The sequence below is a fragment of the Maniola hyperantus genome, chromosome Z (genome assembly GCF_902806685.2).
Source record: "Maniola hyperantus chromosome Z, iAphHyp1.2, whole genome shotgun sequence".
Classification (NCBI taxonomy): domain Eukaryota; kingdom Metazoa; phylum Arthropoda; class Insecta; order Lepidoptera; family Nymphalidae; genus Maniola; species Maniola hyperantus.
The window spans coordinates 4,489,187-4,511,583 of NC_048564.1; the positions used below are offsets into that span (position 1 = coordinate 4,489,187).

Here is a 22,397-nt window from a genome sequence, read left to right on the forward strand (position 1 = left end):
TTATTTGCCAATCCTATACAATACAGTATTAGAAACTTTTTCAAACTTCAAAGGTCTTAGTCAAACATAGAGAAAAATATGAAAATTAAGGAATGTAAAAAATTATGCCACTGGTGAACCGATAAACATACAAAAATCAATACCCAAATTACACTAAACAATCATGATTTGTCAAATAAGGGTCCTTGTAGATAATAGTGAAGTGCTGGTGTTTTTCGTGCCATCTCGACGGTTGCCTTAAACTTAGATGTTAAACTTAAGTTTCCATTTTTAGCAAATCTGTTTTTTTTTTTAATTCGGTTCAATAGCAAAGGATATTCAAATGGCGTCCACGTTTCAAAATTTTAGCAACAGTTTATTTTTGTATGATCAAAAGGAACCGCAGATATTGATTTTTTTTAAATTCGGTCCAATAGTAAAAAAATACGTCATTTTTTTTAATTATCGTTTTCTTAATGTGTTATTTTATTATGATTAGCTATGTAAGACTATGGAGACAAGCAGACAATTTGAAACAAAAAACATTAGTCTAAGTCGATGACATCATACCTTTTACAGTTACTTACGTCACATAAGACAACTATTTAGATAAAACCCTCTCCATGATTTTTTACTGGTGATCAGCTGTTGCCAGTTGGTGAATTCTGTCGTCCATCTCGGAAAATCTTCGGCAGATCCTCACCAAAATATGGAATCATGAAATCAAAGACAGGATCTATCTTACGAGCATAGTAAAAAAGAATCTGATTTATTTTAAAGGTTGTCTAATGTTGTATTACTTTTGTGTGTGTGTGTTTCTTTTTTGTACACTGTCCAAAATTATGTCTCTATAGAAAACTAAAGACTAAAAAAAGAATCGATCAATATGGTTCAGCCAAAAAAAAAAAAAATTATCACTTTATTTTGGAAAACGGTTAAAAATAAAAAATGCTGCTCTGGTGTGTAATTAAGGAGAAAACATATACAGCAGTACACCATTTATCTTATCCTTACACAATATCATTCTTACAATGTGAGGAATTTGCGCCATCCAACGAACGGCGGCCGATGGCTTCTGGCTTTTCTAATATAAGATAAGGACAATCCACATATCTGCCAATAATTACTGAAGAACAAGGCATACCTACGTCAGTATACAGTTCACCGATTTTATCTAAATATATAAAAGGAAAAGGTGACCGACTGACTGATCTATCAACGCACAGCTCAAACTACTGCACGGATAGCTATTATAACGTAGGCATCTGCTAAGAAAGGATTTTTGAAAAGTCAACCCCTAAGGGGGTGAAATAGGAGTTTGAAATTTGTGTAGTCTACGCGGATGAAGTCGCGAGCATAAGCTAGTATTTTAAGTATTATTTGGGTTGAAATATCGACAAATAAAAACAAAAATTTATCGTGGTATGTACCAGTTTTATACATTAAAATATATGCTAGTATTATATAAATGCATTTATTTTAATGATGTGATAAGTTTCAGGTTAAGTGTTTATTACTATATTTGTCTTTTAACTGTAAAAATTATTACTTGGGTCAGGGTCGTGTGTAGTAATATAAAGCAGTGATACATTGTTTCATATTATATTCAAAAATTACGGAGAATCGTAAGAACATCTGTGGTTGTTATGAAACAAGTAATTTTTAAAAGTTTTCAACTAAACCGACTGCGGTTTGCACTGCATCACCTTTGTGTTTATGAAATAAGAGACGGGACTTTCATAATAAAATATGATTTACTTAGATATGTTTTAGTGGCACTCGCAAGGCTTAGACAAATATATTAATGCTAGAAACAAATGAAATCAGTCCACGCATGCTCCATGAAGGAATACAATTAAAACCAAACTATGAAAGCTTGAAAATCCTGATTAATCATACTCGGAAAAATTATATAGGCAACCTAAAATGATTTTCAAAGACATTTAATAAAACTCTATTTGCCATATTCCACTGACTTGCATTTTTTACTTTGAAATTCTTTAGTAACATTAGTAAGATTTAGACAAATCTATTGGTGAAAGATTCATTAAAATTGGTCCACGCGTTTAATTTCTACAATGCCAGAAAAAAACATTGACTGATATAATGAACCTTAAGTAGTGACATCAATGAGTTGAGAAATTCAGGGTAAATTGTTTATAAGCATTTTGGAGCGAGGTCGCGGACGTCTGGTAGCTTTCAATATTTGATAATACGAGTAATACGGTAAAACGTGCATAGTAATTAAATAACGGTAAAGGATTACTTTTACTCGCGGTAAATCTTATTTATATTGATTTAAAGACGTCATCATCATCATCATCATTAACCGATAGACGTCCCCTGCTGGACATAGGTCTCTTTTTTTAGGGACTTGTACTTCCACACACCACGGTCTTGCGCCACCTGAATCCAGCGGCTCCCTGCGATTCGTCTGATATTTGTAAGCGCTCCGTTTAAAGACGTGAGCACTTACAAATATTTCGCTTGAAATATCTGCTTGTCTATTTCATTGAGCACTGCAATAGGAGAATAAGTATTTAATATTGTAACAAGAATGTAGCGACTGTTCATATGTGTTGTAGTCACTGGCAATATGCTCCACAAATTGTTCACCCCGAAGGAAGCGTTCCGTTAGGCGAAGAAAAAGTCGCATTGAGCGCCCGATTGAACTCAATTACACACCATTCGTCCCTTGTGACTTTCATCGTTAAATCATGAAACGAAATTGTTTATTTGTCTCAAAATTCTAAAATATTTATTTCTGTAGCACTATTTTACATAGTACCTACATAGAAATTGGGACCATCCCAGTAAGTGACTATTATTAATCTTTAACCTTTAATGTGCGGTGATAAATCTGTCAGTCAGTCAGTCGTGCTTTTACTTTTATATATATCTACGCATACATATCTATATATATAGATATACAGATACGTATGCGTGGTTCAAACACGAACAATATTTGTATTACCACAGCAATACTAAACAAATACAGAATTCCGAACCAGTGGTAAATTGAACTATCCGACGATTCAAAAGCACTTGTAAAAGTTAAATTGAATAAAAATATATTCTATTCTATTCTAAATCTAAAGTAAGTTCTTTTTGAGGACTTTCACAAACATAAACGGAATCACGGGAAGCTCCAGCGATGTACTCTCTGTAGTCTAGTCTGGCGAACTCCTCAAAGCGGGTTCAGATTTAAATGTGTATCTTTAAATAAGCTGAAGGCTTTACGAGGAAGGACGGTTTAATATTGATACATATGCTTATATAAGCATTCATTCATCGTGTATTATTTTACCAAGCCACTCGGCAAATATATGTTATACACATGTTATACAAGATTAAATGACTAACAATAACGAAATTATTAATAAAGCTTTTAAGTACCTACTATACCTACAATTTTTCATTCAAGTTTCACAAGAAATTCTCCCAGATGATGCAGGTGATAAATGTTATAATAAAGTGATCCTAATTTTGTAGTTAAAATTGTCACGTAAATATAATTAAAATCGGCTAAGTGCGAGTTGGACTCGTACACGAAGGGTTCCGTAGGATCGCACAAGAAATAACACTTTTAAATTTCATGCCGGCAATTTTGAAAATTTTTATTTGTTGTTACAGCGACAATAGAAATACACATTCCGTGAAAATTTCAACTCTCTACTTATTTCGGTTCACGATATACAGCCCGCTATTAGACAGACGGACAGCGGAGGCATAGTTAGTAATAGGGTCCAATTGGCACCCTTCGGGCACGGAACCATAAGAACGGACATTTGTAAAGTATGATATGGTGAAATGAGGATATAAACATTAATATTCCTAAACATGCGAGCTAAACTCTAACCCTCTAACAAATAAACCTGGAATAGCGGTGGAATAGTTATACTCTGTTTTGTGTTTCTCTGTCATCAGTAATTTGACATTTGAAGGAAAGAGACAAAACAGAGTATAGCTATTCCACCGCCATTCCAGGTTTATCTGTTAGAGGGTAAGTGTATAATCAAAAGAACAGTGCAAAGTGCTGTAATTACATAGATGGAAGTTGTAGGTATAGGTGTCATGCACGCCTCACCGCAACTGAGCTCAAACACCCCATTCCATTCATTCCATTCATCCCTTGTGGTTGTGACATTTGTCAACTGCATAGCGACGAGAGTCGCGACTGAGGTTAATCGACTTTTGGATGCGCTACATACTCATACTAGAAGCAAATAGATAAGACTAACAGATTCAAAGAGACAAAGCGTGAGAGCAGTGTTGTGCATTCAGGTTTGATTAATTATAAATCTATCAACTGTACCTACTATCGTGCTGGTATAGAATAACATTGACTTTTCTTACCACTCCGACACTTTACATTATTTTTAAAATGAGCCAAGTTACGAAATGTCGTGGTCGGAAAATTTTACAATCCAGTAGAAGTCGCCAAACTCCAGTCACACATGCTCCATTTTTCTGATTACGCAACTTGATAATATACAGTCGTATTTAATGTAAACAAGCTTGCACAATACAGATAAATGGTTTTTCGTAGCTATAAATTACTATGATTTCCTGGCGCCACGTAAAAAAGATTTTCCCACTGAATTACATCTAACACGGACGTCTTGTTATCTGGGGAGTGGAGAATCCTCTCATCGATCGCTTAGACCTGATACACTGGCTTGTCTGTACGTGTCCGCATAAAATGGCCAGACTTCCAGATAGGCCAGCTGAGGTTGTATCCTTTGGCTACTCTCTCCTTCACGCTGATGTTCGGGTTCGGGGTACTTAGCCGTAACATCCACATAGCCAGACGCAGTTGCAGCGGACTGGTTGAGAGGCTGCACTGAGTGTAAGAAGCTATTCCTGGAGCATAACCTAGGACGGGCCGTTTTATCACTGAATAGTGGGTGACGTCTGTTCTGTGTCTGCTTTGTTCTTTCTATCATCATCATGATCACCCCATCTACTGAGCGCGGGTCTCCTCTCAGAATGAAAAGGGCTATAGGCTGCCACGCTGACCCAGTTTGGATTGGTAAACTTCACACACCTTTAAGAACATTATGGAGAATTCGCAAGCATGCAGATTTTCTCACGATGTTTTTGCCCGGGATCAAACCCCGACTTCCCAATAGAAGGCCGACGTCTTAATCACTAGGCTATCACCGCTCTGGTGATTATTACAGGTACTTTCATTATTTTCATGAGTACTTTTATTTTTAATAATGTACTATGTTTGTTTGCCCAAGGACCCGCAGGCGGTGCTCCAACAGACGCCGATCCCGGCAGCGTCGGCTGCCGCTCCAGTCGCGCGGGTAAGTGTACATTTGCCAACTGTCTTCCACCTATCACTCTTCTCGTCTATCATCTGTTACTTAATTCTCATGACTTATAATTCAAATAACTCTCATGCTCTCTTACCATAACTTGTAATTAACCTCGAGGGTGCATGTAGGTTCTTTGAACACCTAGGTGATACGTTGGTGATATTTTCAGAACTCATTGACTTTGGATTCCTTGGAAACTAACGGTGGCCCCGCCGATATCGCCGAAATTGAACAAATTGTGAAAGAAAAAATGGTTCGATTCATGTCAAAGCATGTGTGCACGATTTTCGTTCAGAGCTTACGTTTTTCATTATCTGATTGCTTTCGAAGTAGCACTTCGTTTATTACATTGGTGTTTTTTAATCTATTTCCCTCATTTCTCAACACGACTAAAAATATCGCCCCAGGCGTAAAGTGCAATGGAATGGAGTTAAATAGTAGATTGTACAACAAGGGCATAAAACAAACCATTTCATCTACCCTAGCCGAAGGCGAGGGCAGATATTTAAGTCGAGGATAAAATGGGTTTTATGACTGAGTCTTTTTTTCACTTCAATTGCGAGGAAATGAAACAATAATATTATTATAAGTACAAGTAGGTATGTCTAAATGAAATTCGAGCAATTTTGTAATGAGGTTGTTTATGTCTCCCGACCTATACAACCTCATAAGTGCAAATGGTTACTGGCACTATAGAAATGACTTAATTACAAATTTTTATTTTTGTCATCAGATAGATTCTTGTGTTGTTTATCTATAGACACTTTGTGCACAAGAGCATGAAAAGCAGTTTTAGTCCACTTACAACCAGCATTAAGAAGAATTTAACGTGCATGAAAAGTGAAAATATCATTTTACAACTCGATTCTCTGATTTAATGTTACTTCACATAGTAAATATAAAGCAAAGAACAGAACGAATGACTGGATTTGTAACGGCGGACACATCCATTTGTCTAAATATATAAAAGAAAAGCTGACTGACTGACTGATCAATCAACGCACAGCTCAATCTACTGGACGGATCGGGCTGAAATTTGGCATGCAGATACCTATTATGACGTAGACATCCGCTAAGAAACGATTTTTGAAAATTCAATCCTTAAGGGGTTGAAATTTGTGTAGTCCACGCGGATGAAGTCGCGGGCATAAGCTAGCTACCTATAAATAGACAAAATATTCTCTGAAAACAAAAAAAAGCCTGTCACATCGTCATTCAAAATGATTAAAAAAACTTTTCTGGCTGTTTTACCCGAGTGCCGCACTAAACTATGAGACAAATCACAAATAACATAGCTGTTATTATTGACTACTAGATGATACACGCAACTTACTTTTTCCGCGTGGATATAAGTTTAAAAAAATCAATAATTCGATTAATTGTGGCGTAAAAGAAAAAAAACTTTCACTTTTATTTATTAGGATTAGGATTAAACATAGTTAATACCTTAACGTAGCCTTACTAAGCAACATTTATCAAGATGCGGTTCATAGTTTGGCTTTGGTGCGGTTGAGTTACCGGAATCGATTGAGATCGATATTCGCCAGAGGTTATTAATGTCATGCTTTGTCATGTGTGTCAGTGCCACTTCAATGGTTACTCGACGCCACGTTAGGTATCTCGAATAATATTGCGGTTTCTTCCTGGTAACAATTTACCAGGAACCGCAATATTGTTATTGAATTCAGTTTGGCAACGTTTGTAAATAGGTATCGGTGACATCGTAAGATTTTGTCTTATAGAATACTTGTTTGTATTGATGCCAGCTATTGATTAATACAGGTTTTATGCGTAGCACCTATTTTCAAAAAAAAAAACTCGGACATGTAGAATAGCCAACTACATACTAAAATATTAAAACCCCTTTTGAGGGGTTTATTAGTACCTTTACATTCCCGTCTGACCTATTTTAAAAACAAGTAAAATATCAGGATAACATCGGGAAAATAGTACCTATGGAAATAGAGATAGGAATACCATCATTTTGTCATTAATTTATGAAACTTTACGCATATCCCACTAATTTAAGAGTTTTAATGCCACATCATGAAATTTCCTGCGCCGTAGACAAAAGATAAACTAAGAAAATTATTAAAGCAGAACCTTGCTTGAGGTTCATGAGACGGAAAATAAGTATTTTCCATGAAATATTGTATATATTTTTTATTTGTATTAAGCATTATTGTTAGTTATTTAATTATTTAACGACACGCTTGTATTTTTTTCGTTGTTAGTAATTTAGGAACCCAGCTTGCCATTTTGGTGTGTGTGTGTGTAAGTGGTGCGTGCGTGTGTGTGTGTGTGACTCCGAGTGCATGGAGATTTTGTGCCTTAGGCTCTTTTAGATTGCATGCCTTTTTAAAGATGCTTTTGTAGATTAGAGGTTTGTCGTAGTTTAGGCCATTACATAGACTTTTTTTACATTTAGGAAAAACCTCTGGCCTACAGATGAATTTAAACAAAACTGGAGGATGTTGTTTAATTATAAGTAGTTTTAGTAAATATATGAAATAAGGCGTTTTGAGACAATATTATTAGTCCAAGAAACACTCCACCCATCACAGGACTCCTCAACTCAGACTCGGACTCGGATACCTATTACTAACGTCTGATAGGGACTGCAATGATTGTGGTCACGAAATCCTAATTCACAGGACCCTTATTGTCTTTCGTCCGTTCAATATTCAAACTTCAATGTGTAATCTGTTTAATGTTGTTATATTTGTATGGTCAACAAACAACGCTGCTAAATAATTTACCTACAGTGTAATCCCTAGATTGATAGATTGAATCTTGGAATGATGTTATTTGTAAGTTCAAATAACAACGTTGGCACAGGTTGCTAAACAAAAGCTGGCACGTTCATAGTACTCACGTACAAACGCAATTTTATTATACAGCATGTTCTAGAATATTCATATTATTTTAACGGGGTTGTACCCAAGCTGTTTTCGTCGTGCTGCATGCCGCGACTTTTGAGATAAATATCGTTTCTACACTACAAATAGTATCTCTGTCATCATGATCGTATCATCATGATCAACCCATCGCTGGCCCACTATTGAGCACGGGTCTCTCAGAATGAGAAGGGTTAAGGCCGTAGTCAGCGTCGCTGACCCAGTGAAGACTGGTATACCTCTGAAACCATTATGGAATACTCAGGCGTGCCGGTTTCCTCAAAATATTTTCCTTCACCGTCAGCAAGTGATATTTAATTGCTGATGATCGAACCCCTGACCTCCTGAATGGAAGGCCGACGTCTTAACCACCAGGCTATCACCGCGTCAAAATCGTATATTTGTAAATGTAGATAATTTTATATCCTTCATAAAAAGATTACTTTTATCACTTTTTTTTTATTGTGATGCATAAATAGCAAAAAACATTATTTCACGTGATTCTCCTCTCTTAAGTTTTTGCTAGATCGAATTTTTTCAGAAAACATTTTCCAATTTCAAAATAAACAATTGTTGTTTGACGTATGGGTTTAAAAACAAAAAATCACGCTGTATTTCATAATCGTAGTAAAATCACAGTAAAACAAAACAATAACTTTCTCTCCTATAAGCTTCTCTTTAGTTCATAAGCTGGCTGCGTGCGAGAGAAATAGAGACTTTTCATGACACTTACGCCTATTTGTATATACTACACAAGCGCAGTGTGTGCATGCTTTTGTACGTGTCAGCTCTTGTTAATACGGTTATAAGTAACTTATCTTCAGTTTACAGATAAATAACATGTATATTTTATATTAAAAACGGACGGAAACGTGTCCGTGCATCAGACAGCAATCGTAATGAGTTACATATTAATTGCAAGACAGGATATTGTAATAGGTATGTTTCAAGCTCAGAGAGGTGAATTTGAGTTTTGAGTTATATGCGAAGCGTAAAGGCTCACCTTACTTAGCAAACTTTGACGGCGGACTTCTATGAAACTTAAGGTAAAGCGATCCCAGGCTTTGATATTGCATCTATTTGGAAGAGCTTGTAGAGGTATTGAAATGCAAACATTAGAATATTATAGCGGGGGCACACGATGTGTTGCGGCGGCGGTGCGGCGCCGCAACACATCGTGAACTTAAATGGTGATAGGCTCAAAGATTGTACTCAAAGCCCTGGTTTAACATAGGAGCAGCACGGGGGTGGCGCAGCAGGAGCGGCTCGAGGTGTGGAAGGTGAAGACGAAGAAGCCGCGGCTAGTGCTGATTGCGTCGAGGCCACTCTCAAAAAGCGGGAGTACGTTCTGAGGGAACTCTACGAGACAGAGGAAGTCTACGTTTCAGACTTGCGCCTCGTCTGCGATGGCTACATGAAGCACATGATGGTAGTAAAACTTTTCAATATTTTTTCCTCTCTCCCTCTTTATACCTTCCTCTCTTTCACTATCTGTTTCGCTTGCCGTTACAAAAGTTGCCGAATTTATAAATTTATAAACTTCTGCGATAGATATTACTGTTGATCAGAAAACTTTTTAAATAGGAAATCCAAAGATCTAAAGTCAAAATGTATTTATTTCATATAGGATAACTAGTGTCTCTTACGATACGTCTGTGACTCTAGCGCCTATTCAGAAAGCAGAACCTACTAAGAAGAGCCGGCAAGTAACTCAGCAGTTATTCTTTTCAAATCATATGAAGGAGATAGCCCGTGAACGGGCCCTCTTTTGTGGCGTCGTGTCAAAACTTAAATTAATTTTTAAAAAATGTGTTATTTTTTACGATTATAAGTTTTATTACGACTTTTCTTTCACTCTATTATTGAAAATATCCACAAGTAAAGTCAGAATTAATATATATATATATAATATATATAATATTATTAACGTAACTATTCCCGTCTTATGGGCAACTAATAGCTGAGCCGGATCGATCCCGGCTTAACAATAATTGACTGAAAGTTATTAGTAAAGTGATGCAGCGTTAGAAAGCGATGCGAACTCATCATAGTTGTTGTTTGTTGTTGTAACAATTTATCATTACTTAGTAACTAATAGTAGACTATATTAACTACATAAACCTATTACAGATTGTTAACGAAATGAATTGAATATCGTACCCTAGGGTACTCCTTAAACCAATGGAAAAGCCTTGAGAAATAATCGTATTTTTATAAAACACGTATAAGGGAGTCTTTTGTTTTCGTTTGTTTTGTAGGCTTTTTTTTTTAAGAATCTTAACGAATTTAAACATACTTTAATTCCTCTTTTTAATATACACGAAGATAGCACAGTTCACGACAACATGGAGCTTTGACGAACAAAACTTCGAGGCTTCACGTGTCAAATGTACGCCATGAAACGATTAGGTTGTTGTGTGACATGGGCCCTCGTGACAGCGTGGGAAAAAGTTTAAATTTTATTATTATACTAACTGACCCGGCGAACTTCGTATCGCCTAACAGTCGATTCTTTAATTTTTTTTAAATACTTTAATTTTTTCTCTCAGTACGAACCATCCTCGTACTTCAAGGAATATTATAAAAAATATAGTATATCCAATCCAATCCAATCCATCAGCCTGTTTGCGTCCACTGCTGGACATAGGCCTTTCCAAGAGCGCGCCACCAAACACGGTCCAAAACACTGGCGCTATTACCTCGCTGAACGGCAAGGCTCAACCGTTGAGCGAAATAAACACCAGCTCTTGGGTTACCAGACGCGTGGATCAGCTTTTGGGACACGACGTTTATAAAAACTTTCGTGTCCGATGACCATAAAAAAGAATTAGCGAAATCGGTTTAGTTGTTCTCGAGATTTGCGATCAGCAACACATTCAGCGATTCATTTTTATATATAGAGATTTGGTAATCTTCGATTTCACATCACCTCTAGTACTCAAATACCTAATATTAGATAGATGTCGATTCAGGATCGAACCGAGAGCTCCCTTGCTCTAGTTCACTCTAACGATAGTACAACGGGTGGGGCTGGAAGTTCGACTTGTCGGAATTTAACTTTCCCTATCCGCTCCTCGAGTTGTCTAAGTTTATATAATGAAGATATTGTGAATAATTCTATTGTATACAATCTCTAAGCTAAACTAAATTGATAGATCTAAAATCTAGTGCTATCCTTTTCTGGAGGAAACTTTATGAAAGTTATAGCAATATGTTTAGACTTGTCACTTTAGTAGTCACCTCAGACATCCAGATAGACAGACAGGCAGACAGACAAACAAAACGGTCAAACTTATAACACACTCATTTTGCGTTGGAATAAAATTCACAATAAATTTCCGAAAAAAAATAGCATATCATCTAATGCCACGCCGTATGTGTTCAGGATCTCAATGCTGATCCACCAGTGCCGGAAGGGCTCCGGGATCGACGGCTGAGGATGATATTCGGAAATATCGAGGCGATCTACGAATGGCATCGCGAGTGAGTATACTAACATTACTAAACTTTCTTAAACGATATATATTGCTATGTCGATGCAAAACATTTCAGACAATTTCATCGTTGATTTTAACGCATTGTCCGGTAACGATTAATTTTAAAAACCCAAATTGAATCTACCTCTTCTTGTTCCTTGCACAACGCTTGGCCTAGATACTATCAGAAACCTCGAGATCAGTGTTTCGTCAGACGATATTTATATGGCATAATACAATAAATGAAGATAAAACACCTGCAAAAAACACTTTTTAGCATGTGTGTTATCTTACTTACATACATGTACATAATTTAAACTGAAAATAAATGTTGGTGTTTATTTTTGGCAAATGAATGTAAAATGAAAATGTTTTACTTGTAAAATGAAATGGGATGTTTTACTTTTGCGCCTTTGATCTACGGTGGAATGGTTTATATTATAAAAACAAACATAATATTAATGAGTTATGTTTATCTTATTTGCAAAGCGAATATTTAATTGCATGCTATGCGATGGTAACTGTGGTTCTAGCAATCTCGTGCACTGATTTTGTGAGTGAATATAAAGTTGTGGCCACACAGATAGAGAATAGTGTTTGAAGTCTGTAATTTTAGCAATAGTATTCGCTTTGCATAGCGAACTTACAATCTACTTTCATGATCATACACGAAAGTGCTCGAGTGATCTGTTGAGCTTTTGAACGTTGATCGACGTTCAAATGCACAAACTGCCCGTGCCCGCTCTTATTTGCTGGTGACTTCATTCAAGAAGGGATTGACTGTCAGATGTACGATAAATGAACGTTCTGTGCAGCAAATTCGTACGCGAGGTGGAGTCCTGTATTGAGTCGCCGGAGAAGCTGGGCCCATTGTTCCGCGGCTTCTTGGAGCGCAAAATAAATATGTATGAGATCTACTGCCGCAACAAGCCCGTGTCCGAGTACATCGTATCAGAGCACGAACACTACTTCCAGGAGTTGCGCCAAAAGCTCGGCCACAAGCTGCAGGTACGTCGACTTATCGCTGCGTACTGTTATCTCCCAAAGCCATCGTGATCCAAACAAACATTAAACAAACGTTCCTCCCAGTGTTGGACGCAGAGAAACTTTCAGCTTTTATGAAATAACGAAGGTCTGGCACGCGCTGGCTCTCTCTCTGTAACGTAAACGTATATAGTCCATAGAAAATGACTAATGATGTCAAAAATACCTTCACCTCACCTTCACCTTTAAAATAAGGACTATAATCGTACTTTTGACATACAATTTGACACAAAAAGTTAAAATAGCGCGTGAGGAGTTAAATTTTACGCGTTAAATTTTGAAAAAAAAAATATCATATTCCTTCTAAGCATAAAAAACTTCATGTGTCACTTTTTGACTCACACAAAAATTAAAAGTGGTGTAAGTATACTTTTAAGTGGAATCTCGTTGAATTGGCGCTTAAAAATATAATGAGGATACTTAAACAGTTTTTTGAAAGAAGTTTACGAAATAATGAGCTCTAAAATAAGGATTTACGTGAGTTTTTGACCTTCCTCTCTAACTTTTAAACTACGGAATCAGTTTATCCATATTGTACTGTAGCGTATCACTAAAAATACGTTTCGACTGGTAAACTGGCAACATGTCCTATCTCAAATTTTGACGATTAGTACTCCGTAGTGTCACAATTCAAAACAGTCATCCAGTTTGGAACAAAAGTTTGAAAATTACACGTACACGCGTATCCAATCGCTATTTAACCGATGGAAACAAGTTTTTCGTTCGACCTTCCTTCGTCAAGTAGTCAAAATGGAAATAGCACTGATTGCCAGTTGATAGTCAATATTACAATATTTTTAACCGACTTCCAAAAAGGTGGTGGTTCTCAATTCGGTCCGTTTTGTTTTTACGGCGTTCCGAACCAGTGGTAAATTTAAACTACCTGACTATTCATAAACACTTGTAAAATGTTTACATGAATAAAAAACATTCTATTCTATTCTATTCGACTTTTTTTTTAATGTATGTACAAGTACATCGATTTTTTCCAGGTGTCTGGACCGATTTGCAAAATTTTTTTTAAACAACAGACGATGTTTCGTTGGTGGTCCCATAAAATCTTCTGGATCCAACTTCTCAATCCTGATGCTGCAGGGTTACTGCCCGCTTAAGTCATCAAGATTCACGAAGTGTTCATAGTGAATTGATGTTGTAGGGTACAGCACTCCTAAACTATAGTTACTCAGGAACTGCGGCATTTGTTTTAGCTCGGAGATCTTTTGATCAAGCCAATCCAGCGCATTCAAAAATACCACCTGCTGGTGAAGAAAATACTGACTTACTCCGAGAGTGCTAACGAGCCTGCCCACGTACTCACCGCACTCCGCGACGCCGTCCGGTGCACTTCTACTATTCCTAAGAACGCCAACAATATGATGGAGGTCGGACGTCTGCAGGGATTCACGGTAAGATTTAGTTTGAGACCTGAGTGCTCGCTCTAGACTAGCTTAGACTGGGTGGGGCGTGCAGCGTGCTTCCCTTGGCACATGTTTATATACAAATCCTGTATGTTTAGTATGAAATTTGAGATCGCATCAACGTTAATGGAATTCAAAACACAGTAATGTTAAAGTAAAATGGATCTAAAAATTTAAAGTTAAAAATTCAGAACCACTGATTGCATTTTCGCCAGATTTCCGCTTGCAGCGTAGGCTGAAGATGTACGGACAAATTTGACCTTTAAAGAAGACTATTAAGGTCCATTTTACTTTAACGCCGAAGTGTTCGAGGCATGAATTCTATTAACTTGGTGAGATGAAATATTTATATTATTAACCCTACTGAACGGCAGTGGCGTCCAGAAGACTCTCCTGCTGTATTGACTATACAATATACATTGCACTCCCCACTCAAACTCTAGTTTTACATTACCGCATTTTTTGTCGATTTTATCTGCTATATTAATATAGTTCATCTTTCACCATGTTTTTTATTTGCCCGTGCGAAACATATTTTTAATTGGTTGACAAAATTTATGTGCGATTTTGTAATTCCGGCGAAAGTTTCTTTAAAAATATTTACTGATCGAAAACAAAACATATTATTATTTTTGATTTCGAACTAAATGTTATGACTTTATTATGCTGCGAAATATTACCGGCTCCAGTGTGGGATCATCTTTATCAACTATATCGTAAACACTGCCTTGCGACTCCAAATTAAGCAAATTAGAACTTTGATTGCACTTTGAGTGCTAATCTGCTATTTAAAGTCAGTCTGCTAATCAAAAGATGTAATTATGTACGTATGCGAGTTCCTAACTTCCTTTATGCTTATCTTAGTTCTACTGAAATACCACAGCGGAATGGCGAATACTAACTGCTACAATTCTTTACTAATTATTTTATTTTAGTGATTGTCGAGGATCATAATTTTAAAAAAAGCTGATTTAATCTTTAGGCGATGCTTTTAAGATAACGAACCCTACGCATTTACATCTTTTTCTTTATTCTTCGTTTCCATCCAAAGAATTGGATTAAGTTTTGAAATATATGTATGTGCTATTTCGTGGCATCGTTGCTTCCAAACGGATGATTCTATTTTACTATAGTTTCTCCTAATTCATCACTGTATTCGACAGAACCCTACAGGGTAGCTGTTTTCTGATCAGAGGAACTCCACAATGATTTGTTGTGAGCCCATAGCTCAGCCTAGCTCAGTAGAGTTGACATTCCAAATTTCAAAAATGACCACAGGAATTTTATTGCTATAGCTTTTATTGCTATATAAAGCGGTTACGGGTTTCCTAAATTAAAATGGCGGCTAAATTGCGAAGAGATTTAATTTTTAAATTAAGTTTTGAACGTTTTTGCTCACCAACTCTGTTATTTTCAAACATGGCAAGGATTATGAAATATTTTTGTTACTTAGTCTGTTTGGGTTTAACGACACCCTGTTATTGATTTTAAATGCTTGTTTTCACTCAGTGTCTGTTTGGATACAGTACTGATCCTCAGTACTTCAGAGCAACCGTACTCTTTGTATTTCAGGGCAACATAGCCGCTCAAGGACAGTTCATGTTCCAAGAGCCGCTGGTGGTGTCGGACGCGAACTGCTCCAACGACAAGGGCAAGGAGCTACACGTCTTCTTGTTCCAGCAGTGTGTTATCTTCGCGGAGGCTGTCGGCAAGAAGACGCAGTTCACCAGTCCTACATACAACTATAAGGCCCACGTTCTGGTAAGTCACAATCCATTTTTTAGGGTTAAAATTTTGTAATCCGTTTGCAAGCTGTTAGAATGGCGATCTCTCATCGAAAAGCGCAGCGCTGACAGACTGCCACTAGGTTGATTATAGACTATATCATACGAGTAGCAGGGAGCCGCTGAATTAATTTACAATCACGATGAGTTTATGTCATGTTCACGACGCAGGTCTTCAAGAAGATTACGTAGAACTACCAGGCATGCAGGTTTTCTCGCTATATATTTAAATGTTTAAAACGCACATAACTCCGAAAAGTAGACTGCCGACATAGGAGCCTGAATTCTTAACCGTCACACGGGGATTATTTTTTTCAAATTACAGAATAGGCTTGCGCTTGACGCCAATCATGCTTTAAGGCATTCCGAACCAGTGGAAGATTCATTTGTCGATTCAAATGTACTTGTTAAAGTTTATTTAATAAAAAAATATTTTATTTTATTCTGTTTTATTACGGAAAGCAATGATGAAGTCAAATTTGGAGTGCGCTTGCCTAGAATATGCTTATCCACTCTTATTTTAAAGGTGCTTAATTTTCACGTGGCAAGAAACAAGAACGCCGGAACTATAGCCTAGTTTTTGCAGTTATTGTGCAATAATCTTGCTTCAGATAAATAAGATGGAGCTAGAAGAGGTGGAGGGCACTAATACGTTCATCATCCACACGGTTGATACCACCAAGCCGTCTAAGAGGCAGTCATTCCTGTGCCGCGCGGCCGAAGCTCGGCGCAATTACTGGATCTCGACTTTGTCTACTATTCTTAAGTCGCAGCAAGAATTTGGGGCCTTCCTCGAGAACCCCAGCCTCATCAAGCACCGTGAGGCTAACGCCACTGCGTAAGTACCGGACTTTAACTACTGCCATCGCTTCTATGAGTACTAACGCTGCGTACAAACCGATCCAAGGAGTGCCAATAATGGGTTTCAAATTTGATCCGTTACATAACTAACGAACGCTAAGGCGCGGTATCCACCAAAGCGGAGACAAGACAAAGTACGAAAATAATTTTAAAACAATTTCATGCAGGTCTTCCCTTACCTTCCCTACTTTTATTTTATTACTTTTTCAAAAAGCAAACATCTTTAATCAAAAAATGTGTTTATGATAATAATGAATGTCTACGTATGTAGGTCTACGGGTCTTACGGCCATGATGAATTTTTGTTCTGTGTTGCAATACAAATGCGAAAATTCTTGTTTTTATCAGAGTAATTTGAAAGAAAATGTTATACCTACTTAAACACTGTTTTAAGGTGTCTTGGCTATTTTTGAGTATACTGTACAAGACCTAGCCGAAGGCCCATATATATATTCTTGAAACTTCTCCTTTCCAGAATGTGTATTTCTATTGCCATATAACAACAAATAATGAAAACCAAGACGGCGAATTTAAAAATGGCTGCCATACAATTTTACGATGGTACCGAACCCTTTGTATGCGAATCCGACTGGCACTTGACCGGGTTTTTTCATTTCATCTATCGGTAATCTGATTGGTCCGTTGAACACAATCGTTCCGCTCCGCTTAAGTGGATAAGTCTAGAGAGCTGATGCATATACTTACATATTCGTACAAAACTACCATTAGAGAAAGATGTAGACCCATACATTTCACACACTGCTATCTGACAAATGTTTCAAATTTTTCCAGTTCACAGAAGATTTTTCCGATTTAATATCCGTGATCAGCTGTTTGCAGGGTTGTTACATTGGAATTTTAAACAATTTCATTAAGTACTCATATGATCTTCCACGAGTGTTACGCTATGAGACTCAAATTGTTTTTTAATACGTCTACACATCGGTCCTAACTCCTAAACTCAGTTTGCTCGGATCTTACGACATTAACTATAACACCTTGTTTTATTACATAATCCATTCTAATATTATAAATACGAAAGTGTGTCTGTCTGTCTGTCTGCTAGCCTTTCACGGCCCATCCGTTAAATCGATTTTGCCGTTTGGTACAGCGATAGCTTGTATCCCGGGGAAGACCATCGGCTACTTTTTATCCCGGAAAAATTAAAGAGTTCCCATGGGATTTTAAAAACTTAAATTCACGCAGATGAAGTCGCGGGCATCATCTAGTTTTATATTATTAATTATTTATTTTATTCTTCTCAATCGTTCACTCTTGACAGAGTTGTCGTGGCTATGAATTCTTCACTGCTGCTCGTGCGATCTCCCTCCAGCGACTTCTATTGGTGACATTATGTGCACACACGGAGACAAGTGTGCTTGTTGCAGAGCAGATTAAGTCCGTCCACCTAGTTGGGGAACGCCCACGCGGACGTGTGCCCTCCACTCGACCTTGTACCACGACGTGTTCGATGGTACCACTCTTCCTTGTAATGTGCCCAAAGAACTTGAGGATTCGCAATTGTAGAAGTGACGAAAGCCTCTGATTTATTTTTAGTTCTTTAAGGATGGAGACGTTTGTACGATGTGCGGTCCATTTTATTCTTAAGAGGCGTCTCCAGCACCACATTTCCAGAGCGTCAATCTTCCGCCGGTCAGTTTGTCTTAGGGTCCACGTCTTAGCCGCGTATAGAAAGATCGGAAAGACAAGACATTTCATAAGGCGAACTTTGGTACTTTTTGTAATTCTTTTGTCTCTCCAGATCTTCGATAACTTCTCGACGGCTGCTCTAGTTACGGCACAGCGTCTTTTGATTTCAGTCTCACAATTCCCGTTATTAGTGATAGTGGAACCAAGGTAGATGTAGTTAGGAACCACCTCACAGTTATTGATTTGAGTTATCTCAGGTCGGTTATTAGTTTTCCTATCGACTATCATAAACTTTGTTTTGGCACTATTGATTGCAAGTCCAAAATCAAGGCTAGCATCCTCAAGGCGTTTGAGGAATTCCCCTATATCCTTCTCAGATGATGCGAGAAGAGTTTTATCATCAGCGTTTCGAAGGTTTGTAATAACTTGTCCCCCTATTGAAACACCTTTCGTCCATTCATCGAGCACAATCCGCATTATATATTCAGTATAGATGTTAAAGAGTAGTGGTGATAGAATACAGCCCTGTCGAATTTATTTTATAAAACTATAAAAATTTATATGATTTTTAATTTACACTAGTTTAAGTACATATACTCGTACATGGGTGATAGTCGATTTTTTCATTGGCACTCACTGGACCGGCGGTGTTAAAGCAACGATACGTTGTTTTCGACAACCAAGTTTCATGCGTTTTATTTTAAATATATTATATTGAATAAGTTTTTCTTGTGCGGAGTGCCGGAATATAATATAATTATAAAAATATTTAAACCATTTGCTGACTATAATAGATGAGCAATATGGTTTTAGTCTCATCTCTTATGAAAATAACAAAGTTGTCATTCAATATTGGATGTTTTTCGTCCAAGTAATACATGACTATGATGTGAAACTTGTTTGCCGGGATAACTATTTATATGCTTCGAATTATACTAACTATATATTATTGTTCATATTAACTTTATCAAAACGGAAGCTATTTTTTCTACTAACTCAAAATATTTTGTAAATGCGATAAAGAAAAGACAAGATTCATTTCGGTGCTTTGCTTCTGTTGCTGATCGCAAATCTTGGGAACAGGCTGAACCGATTTCGCTAATTCTTTTTTCATAATATTCCTTGAAGTACGGGGATGGTTCTCACGGAGAGAAAAATTTTAAACATTAGAATCGACTGATAGGCGGTACGAAGTTCGCCGGGTCAGCTAGTTTATATAATATTTACACCATAGTGATAATTCTAATACCGGTATCTTGTGAAAATAATTGGCTTCGGTAAAGTCACCTTTGGTAGTTAATACTTAAACGAAATACATTATGAAAGCCATTATACACACAAAGAGTCATCATCATCATGATCAACCCATCGCCGGCTCACTACAGAGCACAGGTCTCCTCTCAGAGTGAGAAGGGTTTTGGCCATAGTCTGGCCATGTGCGGATTGGTAGACTTCACACGCCTTTGAGAACATTATGGAAAACTCTCAGGCATGCAGGTTTCTTCACGATGTTTTCCTTCACCATTAAAGCAAGTGATATTTAATTACTTGAAACGCACATAACTCGGAAAAGATAGGGGTGCGTGCCCCAGATCGATCCCCCGACCTCCGATTAGAAGGCAGACGTCCAAACCACTAGGCTATCACAGCAGCACACAAAGAGTACCTGAAACTAAATATTTTTTTGTTGTATGCATGCTGTTATAATGCCATATCTTTAATCATATTAAATATTTTTTATAGCAATCAATAAGGAGTTATTCCACAAGCGCACACTTCGACGCGAAACTAACGTTCATTTTACTCACATTATATTAATAAGTAATAATGAATATGTAACCACTAAAACGAAAACTACTATTGCAATAATATACTGCCAATTCGTGTCTCGTATTATCGGAAGTTAGTAAAATTATTATTAATAATCACGTAGTTAATCCCTTAGTGTTCAAGAAATCTTTGGAATTGATTCGTAGTTAGTTATATTATAATTATAATAATCTCGCTTTACATCGGATATTGGATGTAATTTTAGAGCTAATCGCAGCCGTCTTCTGCGATAACATCTGTGTCACACGTCAAGGAAGAGGGGGTTTTAACACGGCTAACACTATATTACATTAAACATATCAATTTTTATTCAAATAATCATATAGGCTACGAATAAAATGAAATCGACTACGCAGACATGACCACGTGGAGTGTCGATAGGGATAGTTTGAGTTTGTATCCCTATCGTAACATAATTGAGGGTATATTAAATTGAACAAACTATTGTAGATCAATGCGACAATGTTGCAGTTGCATGGGGGAATAATTTATTTAATTCTCATAAATAACAAATAAAATTTATTCATTTTTCGCACTTTTAATACATTGATGTAGTGTCGTAATAATACAATACTCAAAGTCTGCATAGTATTTAAATATCGATAGACGTAAGAACAATCGTTATTATTAATACTCATTCGGTTAGTGTTAAGATGAGAGACTGGAAACACGACCTGGGGTAATTGAAAAATGTATGCAAAATGTAAGAGTAATGGTGAGATTGAGTGTAGTTAGAGGACTCGAGCTTTGAGAGTACTCCCTAACATGTTATATAAGTAGTGTTGGCTTCTCATGGGTAACATTGATAAAATACACTTACAATTTCTTAGTATCTATTCAAAAAAAGTGAATAAAGTTCGTTCGTAGTTATATTCTTACATTTATGTAATCTTTAGTAAAGCATGCTAAATTGCAAATCCAGTAGGTGTAACTTATAATCGCGTATCTAGTATTTACTCTAGTATTAAACTAATTAGAGGACACATTTTACCCTACCATTTCACGACAAATAGTGACTAAGCGATCGTCCATTTAGTTACGTGTTGACACTATGATTTAGAGTATTAATTTTTAAATAAGCGGGGCCAATTTAATTTGTACAATTGCTTTTCATTTGCTAAGTATGATAGTTTAAGGTGGAAAGATGTTGGCGAAATGTTTAGGTATAATATGATAATTTTAAAACTAAGACGGTTAACGACTGAGTACACAAATGTGACAAAACTTTATAAGTAAATTACTTTTAAACTTATTAGTGACAGCATTTATTGGAAAAGTATTTGTGTATTCAGTATAAAGCTACGCTTTCGATGTTAGTAATGATGTAATACGTAAGTACTTAATTTAGAAAAGATCATTGCAAGAACTAGTAATTTAATTTACTACTATATCTTCTGAATTAAGAATACACATAAAGATTTTTTTTTAGTGTAGAAAGGAGAATAGCTTCATATATTTAATCAAAAAATAATTGAGAAACTGTCAATGGCACGTTCATCGAAAAATGACTTTCTTATAAAATTGGACAATTGAGACGGTAATAACTCGTAAGTCGTGATGTCTTCCACCAGGCAACAAAATATGTAATTTTTTAGTGCAAAATTAACGTAACTTATATTAATAAAAGCTTTTAAATGAACTGTTTCATATTTGATGATTTTTTATATCATCTAGAATGCCATTATTATAAGTTGTCCCGTGTTTTATTTGTATATATTTTTAAATTCATACGATTTTCAGTCTTTTTATAGCAGTAATTTAATAGAACTATTAATAATAGGTATAATATTATTTTATAATAATTATTATTTTTATACTATTCATTAAAAATAAGTTATTTCCAGTAGAGTTATCAAGTCTTTTTAATCATGAATAACGTTGTATATTATTTTAGTATTAGTATTGTTCCACTAGTGATGTAGAATATCATACATTGTTACAAATTACTGTCGAGGACGATTGTATTTTCAAAAATATATCTTTATCTCTCTGCTTAATAATTATTAATATTATAAAAGCTCTTGTATATATATATTATTATACCATATTTATAAAATGAGAACTTGTAAATAGAAATAATCCCTTTAAACAACACTGTACTACGTGTATGTTACACATATAACCAATAAATGTGA

At 36.3% G+C, this 22,397-nt stretch overlaps 1 protein-coding gene across 6 annotated transcripts in view; it reads left to right on the plus strand.

Annotated features, from left to right (window-relative positions):
- trio (trio Rho guanine nucleotide exchange factor) overlaps positions 1–22,397 on the plus strand; it is a 145,923-nt gene that overhangs the window by 111,218 nt on the left and 12,308 nt on the right. For 5 of the 6 annotated variants that reach the window (XM_069509008.1, XM_069509011.1, XM_069509013.1 and 2 more), the window contains 8 exons: positions 5,226–5,291; positions 5,473–5,556; positions 9,435–9,629; positions 11,586–11,683; positions 12,492–12,684; positions 13,929–14,126; positions 15,711–15,899; positions 16,534–16,760. In XM_069509008.1, coding sequence (XP_069365109.1) covers positions 5,226–5,291; positions 5,473–5,556; positions 9,435–9,629; positions 11,586–11,683; positions 12,492–12,684; positions 13,929–14,126; positions 15,711–15,899; positions 16,534–16,760 — 1,250 coding nt within the window. The remainder of the gene's footprint in view (positions 1–5,225; positions 5,292–5,472; positions 5,557–9,434; positions 9,630–11,585; positions 11,684–12,491; positions 12,685–13,928; positions 14,127–15,710; positions 15,900–16,533; positions 16,761–22,397) is intronic. The other variant, XM_069509012.1, reaches the window with a different exon arrangement.